Source organism: Carcharodon carcharias, chromosome 8, assembly GCF_017639515.1.
Source record: "Carcharodon carcharias isolate sCarCar2 chromosome 8, sCarCar2.pri, whole genome shotgun sequence".
Lineage (NCBI taxonomy): Eukaryota > Metazoa > Chordata > Chondrichthyes > Lamniformes > Lamnidae > Carcharodon > Carcharodon carcharias.
In genome coordinates this window covers 173,691,979-173,707,511 of record NC_054474.1, presented here as the reverse complement: position 1 = coordinate 173,707,511, position 15,533 = coordinate 173,691,979, and the positions used below count along the sequence as shown (strand labels likewise).

The 15,533-nt window shown below is 40.9% G+C and overlaps 1 protein-coding gene across 1 annotated transcript in view; it reads left to right on the top strand.

Annotated features, from left to right (window-relative positions):
* LOC121281539 (protein crumbs homolog 1-like) overlaps positions 1-15,533 on the top strand; it is a 178,233-nt gene that overhangs the window by 129,286 nt on the left and 33,414 nt on the right. Inside the window, exon 7 of the mRNA XM_041194488.1 lies at positions 13,776-14,711. Coding sequence (XP_041050422.1) covers positions 13,776-14,711 — 936 coding nt within the window. The remainder of the gene's footprint in view (positions 1-13,775; positions 14,712-15,533) is intronic.

Below are 15,533 nucleotides of genomic sequence, written 5' to 3'. Positions count from 1 at the left end.
ACATCCTTCCTGTAATGTGGTGACCAGAACTGCACACAATACTCCAATTGTGGCCTCACCAGTGTTTTATACAATTCCAACATCATATCCTTACTTTTATATTCTATACTTCTGCCAATGAAGGAGAGCATTCCATATGTCTTCTTTACAACCTTGTCTACTTGAACTGCTGCCTTCAGGGACCTGTGTACTTGTACGCCAAGATCTCTCACTTCATCTACCCCTCTTAGTATATTCCCATTTATTCTGTAATCCCTGTAACTGTTTGACCTCCCTAAGTGTATGACCTCACACTTCTCTATGTTAAAATCCATCTGCCACTTTACCACCCACTCCACCAACCCATCTATATCATTTTAGAGATTATGGCTATCCTCTACACTAACCACTACTCGGCCAATCTTTGTGTCATCTGCAAATTTCCCAATCGTGCCCCCCACTTTCACATCCAAATCGTTAATAAATAACAGAAACAGCAAGGGTCCAACACCGAGCCCTGTGGAACACCACTTGAGACAACTTTCCATTTGCAAGGGCATCCAACGACCATTACCCTTTGTTTCCTGTTACAAAGCCAACCTGTTATCCAGTTTGCCACATTACTCTGAATCCCATGGGCTTTTACTTTCCTGACCAGTCTGCCATGTGGGACCTTGTCAAATGCCTTGCTAAAATCCATGTACACAGCATCCACCGCACTACCTTCATCAACCCTTCTTGTCACTACCTCAAAGAATACAATCAAATTTGTGAGGCAAGACCTTCCTTTAACAAATCCATGCTGACCATCCCTGTCTAGTTCATGCCTTTGCACATGACAGTTAATCCTATCTCTCAGGATTGAATCTACTAATTTGCTCACCACCGATGTAAGACTAACTGGCCTATAATTGTTTGGCATTTCCTTTGATCTCTTTTTAAACAATGGAACTACGTTTGCATTTCTCCAGTCCTCCGGCACCTCCCCTGTATCTAGTGAAGATTGGAAAATCATCCTCCGAGCATCTGCTATCTCCTCCCTGACTTCCTTCAGCAGCCTCGGAAACAATCCATCTGGCCCTGGTGACTTATCAACTGTCAAAGATTTCAGCCCTTCGAGTACTTCCTCTCTCTTTATGACTATCCCGTCCAATATCTCGCAGTGTTCCTCCTGGACTACTATATCTACATCCTCCCTTTCCTTTGTAAACAAGGAGAAAAAATATTCATTCAAAACCCTTCCCACAGCCTCTGCATCTACACGCAAGTTTCCATCTTCATCTCTGATAGGCCCCACTTTAGACTCTCAATTTGGCCATTTGGACATTTCTGCTAGTAATAAGCCACAAAAAAACAGTGCTGGGTTACAGTTCTGTGACTCCTCAAAATAATCTAATACAGATTTTAAAATTCAGCAACCGCCAGAAACATTATCAATTTGCAGATCTATGCAAAATACAAGCATCAGCAGCTAACTCTGAACCTTGTTGCATGGCAACATTGCTCTGTAAGAAAATCTGAGCCTTACAGATGACAGTATTTAAAAGACGGGGGTTATTTAACTTAGGGAATTTACCATTCCACAATATATTGTAGTTTAAATAATAGACAATCCATCATTGGCTTTGAAAGGTTTTCAAAAATCTATTCTCACTGCCTGAAAGTAAATCAAGCAAAGTATATCATCTGGAGAAATAACTGCATCCAGTACAGTTTTCAGTGTGTTGTAAGTGGAGCAGTGGTATAAGAGCTGCATACAGAATTCAGCATGAATTCAGGGTAGTAACTGTGCTGTTTAACTAAGAGGCTAAAATAAACTGGCTGACAAATAAATGTTAGAACAAGGGTACATCATGCAGTTAGTCATCTTTCATTGGTTACAGCTTGAGGGTGTCCACATACAAAACATTTCCTTTGGATAGTATTAAATTATTAAACAATTGAATGCATCCTGGGTTTTTTTTTTGTGCCAGAATATATATCTTGAAATGAAGTTGGACAAATATATACAATTCTGCAGGTAGGAAGTTGGCTTATTTAATGCTCAGGACCACAGGCATCAAACCTCAGCAAAAATAACCATTCTGCAGACCTGTGGACCAAACTGGCCACTAACAGAAAGTACAGAGCAAGTATAGAAGGTTTCTTGTAACTGGCAGTCATTTGGGTAAACTATGTGAGGCTCCCATTTCCACACTTACAACGTTACTCTTTTACTCGACAGCTTGCCAGTTGGTAGAATTTCGAATAATTAACAGCAATCAGGGTGAACGTTCACTCCTTCTGTGAGAAAAATTCTCCCATTTTGCAGGCTATACTGCTGCGGTTCACCTTTCTGCATCAGAGGATTGTTAAGTAACTGCCCAGGTATCACCCTGCAACTGTGCAAAATGGTGCAGGTGAGCAACCAGGTTTCTATGGGCAAATACCCATTATTAGGTGCTTCCCTAGATGACCTATATCCCATTACTTCATAGCCACAATTCATTAATATACCAAGATTCTTGGCTGCTGAACTACCTTCAGCAGCCACTAATTTTTTTTTCTGTAATTGGTAATTGAAGCTTAAAAACTGCGAAACTATTGATGTTTCAAACTCTTTGATCATTGCTCATTTGAAGCTGGCATGCAAGGAAATATTCTTTTTGCCTCGTGTAATGCTGGGCCCCAGCACTTCACAAGTTTGTGTAGAAAGTATTTCTTCTATGGGTGCATTTTCGATATTTGGTTCTTGGGATTGAAAACAGCCAACTTTGGTCTAGGTTCCATGGGTTTTCACTCAGCTTAAATGTGAACTCAAGCTACACAAGCAATGCGTTGCTCTCATTAAATACAAAATTAGCAATTCCTACCACATGTCCCATGTTAAGTAACAATTTGGAAAATAGATTATTTGATGGGTAGTTAAACCTTCTATTCACAGCATTGTCGTGATTCACCTTAATGAACATAGATACAAATCAATGCAGTATCCATCATAAGACCATAAGACATAGGAGCAGAAATTAGGCCATTCGGCCCATCGAGTCTGCTCTGCCATTCAATCATGGCTGATAAGTTTCTCAGCCCCATTCTCCCACCTTCTCTCCGTAACCTTTGATCCCCTTACCAATCAAGAACCTATCTATCTCGGACTTAAATACACTCAATAAATACACTAATTTCCTGATGAACAGTGAAGGACTAGAGAAACATTCAGTGTCGTAAATTATACATATAATCAAACAGGATTAATAATATCAACATAGCAGATAATTCAGTCTCTGTAATCATGTAAAACTTTATAGTTCCATCTGGACAGTTAACAATACTTCTTGCATGATGTAGTATTTCTGATGTTTTTATTGAGAACCCCAGTTGCTTCCTGCTGAGATTTCTAATGCTACATTCCAGCAAAGGATGGTTGGTTACTGACCTTTGTTCCAAATTTGGCTTACAGTTGTGGAAGTTGAGCAAAATTTAGTAATGAGAAAATACAAGACACTAAAATACAAGGTCACATTTTTAGTTTTACAAAACAATTTTTGAAAGGACTTTAGTGGAACTGAATAAACAGCAGCAGGTGGTTTAGTCACACTGACCCCTCTCGTAAATTCAGTGGGCTGAATGAATGTGCGTGGGAGTGGAGCTGACAGCAAAATAATAGAGGCTAATCTTCTCTGCTGTGTAAATTAGTCCAGCCATGGCCACACTGTTTAAACTTCTGGTTGCTGCTTATTACATCAAATTAGCATCACAGAACCATCGAAAAGTTCCAGAAACACTGCAGTTGAGAAACACAGCAAATCAAAGAGTAGGACTTCAGATCTCTACTGAGTCAGAATTTGATCAGACTTTAAAGCTTTGACTGAATGCCCCATGCTGACCAACTTCAGATGGAACAGATTATGATTAAGTTAACCCCTGACCCAAGGCAGTTGAGTCCATGGATTTAGGGAAGCTGATAATGACTATAAAATAAGGGCTTGAATCAGCATAAAATATATTCAGCAAACAGTTTTACATCATAACAAGATAAAATAGACTCCCCCAATTTAACTGAGGTAACGTTGCTTTTGAAGTTTTGTTTCGTTTTAAAATGTTGAGCTTATTATCTATGGAAGATGAAAATTGGCAACGTGCTGAGTATAGCAATATCTAGTGAAGGTTCAGGTTCAGTTGAACTAAGTAATTCACGTTTTAAGCAGTAATACAGCATTTGCGAGACACTGCATGTGGGCATGACATGATTTACAATTTGCTCCATCCCAGAACGACACCATTTGTAACACACTGTGAGAGAGCATGGTACCATCACTGCATAATGATAAATACTGGACAGTTTTGTTCCAAAAAAAGGCCCAAAAAAAGAGAGCAAGCAAATTGAATGATTTCAGTGCCCAACCTCAGAACAGGTTGCAAGCTCAAGCTGTGCCAGACATTGGATAAATTTCATATCATAACCAAGTCAAAAGATGGCACGCCCTGTAGAAACATGAGGGGTGATTTTAACTATGACTGATGTTGTAAAATGGACAATATTGAATTATTGTCAATTTTACACCTAAAGTAAAAATGATCCCCATGGCATTCTGGAGGAAAGGAGAAAATTAGTTATCATCCAGCCCTATTTACCTTGAACAGTAACCATTCCTAACTAATCACGGGCACTAGGGCTTTCTCTTGTGAACTTATAGATCACTTTTCCTGTTCTTATGTTTGGTATCAAGACCTGTTCCACTGCATATTTATTACTACAAAGCATTACTGATATAATAATGCCTCATGAAGTACTGTGTGCCGGAAGACTTTGGTTAAGTAGACATTATGGAATATTTGATGCAAGAATCAATGTATCATGAAAATATATTTTCCCAGGGTATTAGATTTCCCCAAAGTTGTGTTTTCAGCTCTTAAATTTGTAATAGTGTTTCACGCTGCTCTGCTTACAGAGGAAAGAGATGTCTTAAGCTATTTGCATCTACAAGTTTTGAAAATGAAGGTTTTGCTGATAAAATTATGGGTTTTGGATCCTGCAGCCCTGCTAGTCTAGATTTAATTTTTCATTTACTGAGGGTATTTAAACATAAATTCCTGCTGCTGATGTTCCTGCTAATCATTTGCGTTTAGTATAGAATATTTTGAATGTTTTGCAGGATTAAAACACAAATGATGATTCAGAATGTAATTACATAAGGCTCCAATGCTCCTACCTTCTAAAAATTAAACTTCAACACTTTAGAGGCTTTTCAGTCACTGTTATTGAGAAGTATGCACCTTCTTTCAGACATTAAGAAATCTACAATGCTGAATACTGTAAAGAGGGTAAGGACATAGAGTCTGACTTGCAAGATAACATTTGAACCAATAACGAAACTAAAACTTATGCGTTTTGAGAAAAGTTGCAAGAATGCGGATGGCACGTTCAGTCCTTATCACATAGAAAGCATCCATAGTTTACAAAACGATTGTTTACATCGATGTTACCCAGGGTTTCCACTAACAGATCTCCTCTGCTGTGTGGACTTATGAACATAAAAACAGCAAAGGAGCCATTAGGCTCATTATGCACATTTTGAAGGAAATAGCTCCTATGTTGTGATTAGCCATGTGATGCCTTTGTTTTTACTAGTCCTGTTTTCAGGATCTGAAGCACAGTAGGGCAGGAATTGGTGAGGGGGAAGGGAGCCAGACATGACAGCTCAATTAAAAATTAGGGAGTGATTGCTGTGCTGCAGCTTTCCTGATTGACATTGTGCGTGAGGTTTGGTTGCCACCTGATATGCACAGAGGATTGAGTCTTTTTATTGAAAGAAAAGAGCTTCATAAACAAGCGAACAATGGAAATTACAGAACAATCTTCAATCCACAGATGCGGTTTAGAACAGTTCACTGGAACAACTCCGTAGCTCAAGCACAGAGGATACAAGATCATTTTTATTCTGTGATTTGTGTTAACCTACAAGTGAAGCCGATTAACGTACCCAATGAACTAAACATGCAGAGTAGAACAAACCAATTAAAGATAAAATACTGGCGAGTCCCGTGTGTAGTTAATTCTACATGCACCATGCCTGTCACACCTTGCAAGCTTGAAGTTGGAACCGTACCTTGAAAAGTGCAACCCTAAAATTAGATGGGCTGTAGCAGTCTAAAGTTCTTTAGTGTCTATCTAACTTATTTCCTTCGTTTAGCCAGGCCCTATAAGTTCAAAGAAATGTTAGGTCAAATATATATATTGCTGTCACAATAGTGATAGTAAAATATAACATGCAAGAACGAGAGGAAACAAGCATTCTTCATGTCAGTCCCGATAGGAGCCAGCTGGGTAGGGATAAAGAGGAGGCGGATTACTGGCGAGACCAACTTATATTAAAGTGCAGCCCTCTCTATATTGGTTGGTTTAATTACTAATCGCTTTTGGCTGACTGGCACCAGGGTAGCACAAACACATTCAGTGTTTAGTTATGGTCAGACACTTGTACAAATGCAGAGAGGAAACCCACAATGAAACCTTTCCTTTCTCAAGTGTTCTTTTGTGGACTTTTTCTCATTACAGGTAACTGGTGTCATCGTTATTTGATTTTGCATTTAAGGCTGCCTTTTTGTTGAAGCTTAATTTTAACCTGTTATTACAGCTTAATGCGGCATATAGTGTTCCAGGAAAGATATGCTCGAAAGGAAATCTGCAGTTGCTTTAGTTTTAAATCCAATCCATCCAGGCTTTTTTGCTGGAAGTTCGATTTTTGTTATTTTTTCAAATTTGTGTTTAGAGCAACATGATGTAATTTTTCAGGATCTTCAAAAATAATCCCAGATGATCTCAATTGTAAAATAACTACCTTTGTACTAATTTAAACACAAATCACCTAATCGAGAGCCAGCACGTTTTCTGTGGAGTTTTGGTTGATTCAGTTTTAAAATTGAAACTTATTTAAAAGTTTTGTTTGTCTGAACTGTGAACAAGTGTTCAGTACAAATTTAGAATATTGTATCAATATTCCACTTGTTCAACATTGAGCTACACTACACTATTTCACATGTGTAGAAGTGTAAAAGACTGGTAATATATTCCATGTAAACATTGAATTTCTTTTACAATATCAAACTTTGGCTGATTTTCCAAACATGGATTACTTTTTGTTTGCTTTTTCTAAAATAGTAAAGGTGGTTGTGTAGGGAAGGGGATATCCAGTTGGAAGGGGAGAATCTGGTGGCTTTAAATGTGTATGGCTCTTTTTTAAAAAAAAGGCTACATGGTACTCAGGAGATTTTGTGCAATTTAGATATTTGAAATGCTTACTTTTAACGTTTATCACATGAATACTTGCTTTACGTCACTGAAAATCTCAACACGGAGGATGTATAAAAAAAAATGAATTAGCATAAAACCTACACTGATTAAAAATGCCAGCAGCAAATACGAATAGAAGGAAGGGATCAGAAAGGGCTCCGAGAGTTAGGGGAGGGAATGGAGGCTAGGGAAGTTACACACAGAGTCCCACATAGCCGCAAGTGCGATGAAATCTGGGTTCATTGTCCTTTCACTTCTGAAACCTGCCATCCCTAGGGCAGAATTTTGCCTTTGGCGGGTGGGCTCGGCGGGGGCGTTAGGGACGCTTACCGCCGCCGGTGATTGGCACCGCGCCACGATTTCACGCTGGCGTGAAATGTCAAGCGCTGCCTGTGCGGGAGGGGTGGGGGGTTGGGGGGGTGGGGGTGGGGAAAGAGGGCGAGCGGACCAAGCGTGAACTTCATGCATGCGTGTGAGCGAGCGCTTCATAATATCCCTGTTGACTCCGGCCCTGCCAACCAAACTATCGCGCAGCTGCGTGTTGACGTTGGCACGCTTGGCTGATCCCAACGTGCGTCGTTTCACACTCGAGCCGGTCAGACGCGTGCCCACCCGCCGAGTGAAAACTCCTGCTCCTGGTTTTCCCTTCTCTCGTGACTCAGACGCTGCTCTGACACTGGCTGCCCTCGGTCACAGTGACCATTCATCGTGTATCAGACTGGATAATACAAACAGCCAGTCTGCTAACGACATGGAGAGGGATGGATCAGATCCATTATCTGAAAACCACAGGTTAGAAACCTGAGCAAAGAGCCAGGGACTGTACCTGGGACCTGACTAGTAACATTCACATAAAAAAATAATAAAAAGCTTAATAGAATGTTAACCTTTTTAACTAAGGGGACTGGAATATAAAGGGGAGGAAGTTCTCCTACAGGTATACTAAGTCCTGATTAGATTATATCTGAAGTACTGTGTATAGTTCTGGGCACAGATACATTGGTCTTAGGACGCTCCAAGGGTTATAGTATCAGGACAGAATACATAAACTAGGCTTGTATTCCCTGGAATATATATGGTTAAGTAGTGATTTGGTTGATATTTTTAGGATTTTGAAAGGAACTCATATGGCAGGTAGAAAGAAACTTTTTCTACAGTTGGGCTAGTCTAGGGCAAAGGAACATAACCTTAACATCAAAGTCAGGGGTTCCAGGAGAGAAATTAGGAAACATTTCTTCATGTAAAGGGTGGCAAGAATGTGGAACTCTTCCACAAAAAGCAGTCGATGTTAGATCAATGAATAATTTTAAATTTGAGATTGATAGATTTTTTTGCCAAACGTGTGTATAAAAGGATATGAAGCCAAAGCAGGTTAGTGGAGGTAAGATACAGATCAGTCACAATTTCACTGAATGCACAACAGGCACATGGAGCTGTTCCTATGTTCTGGCTAGAACATTTCAGTAAAAGAGTGTCGATGAGAAATAAAGGAAATTGAAAACTTTGGTTGAAACACAGCGCCGATGAATGGGGCAAAGGTTTACTTTTATTATGTTTTGAACAAAAAGTAAATCAATCACAGACAGTCATTCAGATCCCTGGGGGTACAAGTCACCAGCACACAACTGACCTAACAAAAGAAATGTTGATGTAGATTCTTCAACAATATAAATGAAAGAGATGGATGAAGTGTTTGTTGATGCGCTGTAACATCTGAATAAAAGGAATGATCTGAATGTTGCTACGCTTGTTCCACAAATGGTACTGTTCCCCTCTGAAGGGCCTCCTGAGGGCCGGAATACAATTATAAGTTCTTGTGGATTCCACTGGGTAGCGAGATTAATTGTGTAAACATGTTTTTAAAAATCGTAAATGTGTAATGTTTTAACTATTAAAAATATTATATCACTCTCAATACTGTGTAATTGTCAGCCTAGCAGGACTTGAGCTCTCAGCTTTCTGTCTCAGTTATAACAATGCCAACAATTGGGTCAGGATGCCATTACATCTAGATGTCAACGGGGTACCTTATGCAATCTAGATTACAGACGTCAGAGGACTTGCTAATCACTCAAAAGAAGCTGTAATTTAATCTTGGCACTACACTGGCTCCCAGTTGAGCAACACCTTGGTTTCAAAATTCTCATCCAGTTTGGTGCACAATAAGGATCTCAAAATCGATTCATAGAGGCACAATTTGCCAGTGAAGCCAAGTGAAGATTGAGATAATGAAAGTGAAGAGTTTTGAGCAACAGCATTTCTGAACGTGTTGCAGTTTGTGGAGGATTGATGCAGGGAAGCGATGAGAGACATCAAGTCTAGAGGCAACTCACCAAGTTCCTTCAACAGCACTTTCCAAGCCCGTGACCTCTACCATCTAGAAGGACAAGGGCAGCAGATGCATGGGAACATCGCCACTTGCAAGTTCCCCTCCAAGCCAGACACCATTCTGACATGGAACTATATTGGCCGTTCCTTCACTGTCACTGGGTCAAAATCCTGGAATTCCCTTCCTAACAGCACTGTGGGTTAACCTACACCACATGGACTACAGCGGTTCAAGAAGGTAGCTCACTGCCACCTTCTCAAGGGTAAATAGGGATGGGCAATAAATGCTGGCCCAGCCAGCAAGGCCCACATTTAAAATCAATTAAAAAAAAACATGGATTAGGATCTCAGGTAGCAGAAGAGCTGGGATGAAGACAGGTAATATTAAAAGACATTGATGATTAAGGGAATTATAGAGAAGGAAACTCAGTTTGGGATTATGTAGCCCTACACCTGCAGGCCTAGCCCACACTGGCAATCAGGGAGATTAAGGACAGAGACTCAAAAATGAAGAGTTCGGTCCAACTTACTAAATTTTGACTCAGTGAACACTTAAATATTGGACAGTCGATCGGAGAGTCAAGCAACAACCTTGGAATCATAAGGGGAAGTAGATGATGCCAACTGTTAGATTACTGAGCCTCAATTGTCTGAAAAGCTGACCTTTGGAAGCAGTTGTCAGCTGACCAAAGTTCATTATTTTTAAACTTCAGTCTGACCAACAATATGGAGAAGGGACCATGAGGATGGATGAAAATCACAGAATCACACAATGCAGAAGAGGCCCTTCGGCCCATCGAGTCTGCACCGACACGTGAGAAACACCTGACCTACCTACCTAATCCCATTTACCAGCCCTTGGCCCATAGCCTTGAATGTTATGACATGCCAAGTGCTCATCCAGGTACTTTTTAAAGGATGTGAGGCAACCCGCCTCCACCACCCTCCCAGGCAGCGCATTCCAGACCGTCACCACCCTCTGGGTAAAAAAGTTTTTCCTCACATCCCCCCTAAACCTCCTGCCCCTCACCTTGAACTTATGCCCCCTTGTGACTGACCCTTCAACTAAGAGGAACAGCTGCTCCCTATCCACCCTGTCCATGCCCCTCATAATCTTGTACACCTCGATCAGGTCACCCCTCAGTCTTCTCTGCTCCAACGAAAATGACCCAAGTATATCCAACCTCTCTTCATAACTTAAATGTTTCATCCCAGGCAACATCCTGGTGAATCTCCTCTGCACCCCCTCCAGTGCAATCACATCTTTCCTATAATGTGGCGACCAGAACTGCACACAGTACTCCAGCTGTGGCCTCATCAAGGTTCTATACAACTCCAACATGATCTCCCTACATTTGTAATCTATGCCTTGATTGATAAAGGCAAGTGTCCCATATGCCTTTTTCACCACCCCACTAACATGCCCCTCCGCCTTCAGAGATCTATGGACACACACACCAAGATCCCTTTGTTCCTCAGAACTTCCTAGTGTCATGCGGTTCATTGAATACTTCCTTGTCAAATTACTCCTTCCAAAGTGTATCATCTCACACTTTTCAGGATTAAATTCCATCTGCCACTTATCTGCCCATTTGACCATCCCATCTATATCTTCCTGTAGCCCAAGACACTCAGCCTCACTGTTAACCACCCGGCCAATCTTTGTGTCATCCGCAAACTTACTAATCCTACCCCCCACATAGTCATCTATGTAATTTATATAAATGACAAATAATAGGGGACCCAGCACAGATCCCTGTGGTACGCCACTGGACACTGGCTTCCAGTCATTAAAGCATCCTTCTGTCATCACACTCTGTCTCCTACAACTCAGCCAATTTTGAATCCACCTTATCAAATCCACCGTATCCCCTGTACATTTGCCTTCTTTATAAGTCTCCCATGTGGGACCTTGTCAAAGGCTTTGCTGAAATCCATATAAACTACATCAACTGCACTCCCCTCATCTACACACCTGGTCACCTCCTCAAACAATTCCATCACATTTGTTAGGCATGACCTCCCTCTGACAAAGCCATGCTGACTATCCCTGGTCAAACCTTGCCTCTCCAAGTGGAGATAGATTCTCTCCTTCAGAATTTTCTCCAATAGTTTCCCTACCACTGACGTGAGACTCACTGGCCTGTAGTTCCCTGGCTTATCTCTACAACCCTTCTTAAATAGCGGAACCACATTAGCTGTTCTCCAGTCCTCTGGCACTTCCCCTGTGGCCAGAGAGGAATTAAAAATTTGGGTCAGAGCCCCTGCGATCTCCTCCCTTGCCTCCCTCAGCAGTCTGGGACCTGGAGAGTTGTCCACTTTTAAGCCTGCCAACACTTCCAATACCTTGTCACTCCCTTTATCAATTTGCTCAAGAACCTCGCAGTCTCTCTCCCCGAGCTCGATACCTTCATCCTCATTCTCTTGGGTGAAGACGGATGTGAAGTATTCATTCAACACTCTACCAATGTCCTCTGGCTCCACCCATAGATTGCCCCCTTGTTCCCTTATGGGTCCCTACTCTGTCCCTGGTTATCCTCTTATAGATTATCTTGGGATTTTACCAGCCAGAGCTTTCTCATATCCCCTCTTTGCTCTCCTAATTGCTTCCTTAAGCTCCACCTTGCACTGTCTGTACTCCACTAATGCCTCTGCTGATTTGCTTCCCTTGTACCTGCTAAAAGCCTCTCTTTTCCTTCTCATTGTAACCTGAATATCTCTGGTCATCCATGGTTCTCTGGGCTTGTTACTCCTTCCTATCACCCTAGAGGGAACATGTTGAGCCTGGACCCTCCCCATTTCCTTTTTGAATGCCCCCCCAACTGGTCCTCTGTAGATTTCCCCACAAGTAGCTGTTCCCAGTCTACCTTGGCCAGATCCTGCCTTATTTTACTAAAATCCACTCTCCCCAATCAAAAAGATTTTTTTGCAACTTGTCTATTTCTTTGTCCACAACAAGCTTAAACTGTACCATGTTGTGGTTGCAATCACTAAAATTCTCCCCCACCACCTCAGCCACCTGTCCAGCTTCATTCCCCAGAATTAGGTCCAGCACTGTGCCCTCCCTTGTTGGACACTTTACATATTGACCTAAAAAGTTCTCCTGTACACATGTCAAGAAATCCACTCCATCCAAGCCCTTAACGCTATGTCTATCCGAATTAATGTTGGGAAAGTTGAAATCACCTAATATAATTACCATATTGTTATTGTTTTTATACACCTCTATAAATTGTGCACATATTTGCTCCTCAATTTCCCGATGACTATCTATAATAAACACCTAACAATGTGGCTGGCCCTTTTTTATTCCTAAAAAATAGGAAGGTAACTTTTTTCTATTCTTTCCTGGGATGTGCGCGTCACTGGCAAGGCCAGCATTTACTGCTCATCCCTAATTACCTTTGAACTACCATTGCAGAAGGCAGTTAAGGGTCAACCACATTGCTGCAGGTCTGGAGTCACATGTAGGCCAGACCGGTTAAGGACATCCCTAAAGGACGTCAGTGAGGGAGATGGGTTTTTACAACAATCAATGATAATTGTCATGGTCTCCATTACTGAGAGCAGCTTTATATTTCAGATTTTTATTAATTGGATTCCGCTGCTGTGGTGGGATTTGAACCCATGTCCCCAGAGCATTAGCCTGAGTCCCTGGATCACTGGTCCAATGACATGACAGCTATGCATCACCTGCCCAAGCATATTTCAAAGGTTCGCTGTAGAAAATTAAAAATAGGAGAGGGAAGAGAAAGGAACAGAAACTGGAGTGGAAAAAGCAAACAGCAAAATTTTGGAAGCTGATGGCTTTACAGCAATGGAACACATCCCAGCATTGAAATTAACTCAATGTCAGTGTTTGTTAGTGTGTAAGCAGCAAACCTAATAATACAGCTAGTCCAGGAAGCCATGAACTACCAGCACTAGAAACTAAAAGGTATGCACTCTCATTACTTATTCTCAAAGTCTGGTTTTGATTTAGTATATGTTAGTTTGAGGAAATTCTATAAATAAAAGTGTTCAATGCATATTTGCCTAAATCACATGGGAGTGGTTTGGTTTGACTAGGCTGTTAGAGATCCACCTTTGTTTTTACATCATCATAATTTATACCCAGAACATAAACAGGAACACAAGTTATATTGTTTTGAAACTACAAGTGAGTTGTCTTAAGATTCTTTTCTTTCCTCCTCAGGGCTGATATGTCAAATTGATATCAATGAATGCGAGAGCAATCCTTGTGAAAATGGAGGCACTTGTGAAGATGTTATTGCAGACTACACATGTCATTGCCCTGCAATGGATGAAGATGGTGTCAAATGGGGAGGAAAGGACTGTTCAATTCAACTAGCTGGCTGCACTGAGCACCACTGTCTTAATGGAGCAACGTGCATCCCAACCTTGGTGGATGACGTTCACAGTTACGTCTGCAAATGTCCTCCTGGTTTTTATGATGCTACTTGTTCAATGCCAACAACTTTCTCCTTATTCAGTGGCTACGTGATTGTACAAATGCCAAATATTAATCAGAGCAGAACATCAGCACGTGATGAGCCATTTAGCAGCAGTTTCCGCTTTAGGACAACAATACCAAATGTACTATTATTCTATCGAGGAGATCTACTCAATGAATACATACATATTCAACTTTATAGTGGCCAGCTCATGGCCATAGCGGTGATAAGTGGTCAGATAATTAGCATTTCATTCACTCATCAAGTTAATGATGGTGAGTGGCATCAGTTAAGAGTTGTTCTGGGGGAAAGTTTTGTGGTAAACCTAACACATCCTAGTTGTCTAAACTACACTTGTTCAAACTCAAAGATCATTGAATCATCTACCCTTCCTTCGCCGAGTTCATTTAGGACAGCACACATTGGTGGCTACCCAGGAATGTACTTTTCAATTCAGGATTATTTTACTGGTTGCTTGCAGGATTTGGAAATTGATATCAGGACTATATCGCCACAAACAGTTTCAGAAAATATGTCACAGAATTTTACTCTTGGCTGCAAGAAGACAAACTGGTGCCACCAGAACCCATGTAACAGTAATGGGAAGTGTGTGGATCTGTGGACGAACTATAAGTGCGATTGTTACCGGCCATTTGTAGGTCCCACGTGCATTCACGGTAAGCATATTAGTGTTTACTATGTTTAGAGATGTATTGAGAGCCAATTGTGATCAAAGCTGCATTTATGTCCCAGGGAAGCCAACTCAACCGTTATCGTTATGATGAGGTTGATAACTTGCAGCCTTAACCCTAACTTGTGAAAAACACCAAAGGGCTCAAATAATTAATGCTTATGATATTAAGCATAATCCCCTGTAATACAGGCTTTACATATAAGTGTTGAGGAATAGGAGAAAGATGTCAGGCTCACGAGTGAAAGAAAGCCAATTTGCACAAGAATATGTTCATGACTTCATTTATAAACACACAGTTTGACAGGCTTCCTCTTTTTTTTTAAATTAAACTGCAACCGTCACCATTGTAGTAACATGATTTTGATTTCCGTTTTCTAAATATAAATGTTTAAACACATTAGCCTAGCGCAGAGAGGAGGTTCATTAATAAAAAATAAAATGATAATTTCACTTTAAACAATTTTGCGAACAAGTCTAAAATCATACCAGAGGCTAGTTTCTAGATGTCTAAAGGATGTGCCTAGCCTTGTGTATCACACCATGCCTTTTATCAGGTACATAGAATTTAGATCTGGATTTGAAAATAGAGGTATAATGAAGCAAAAAGTATAACGTTTTGAAATAAAACATTTAAAAAGTTACACTCCCTGACACCTACTGCCTTGTTTTGTGTAGTAAGATGACAGTTGCAAAAAAAAATTTGGACAATAAAGAGTTTGAAGCAGCCAGGGCAACGGGGTGAAGGACAGTGGAGATTTTGGACCACAAACTGGCCGGGTATGAGAGTAATGAATGGGAGGACAGG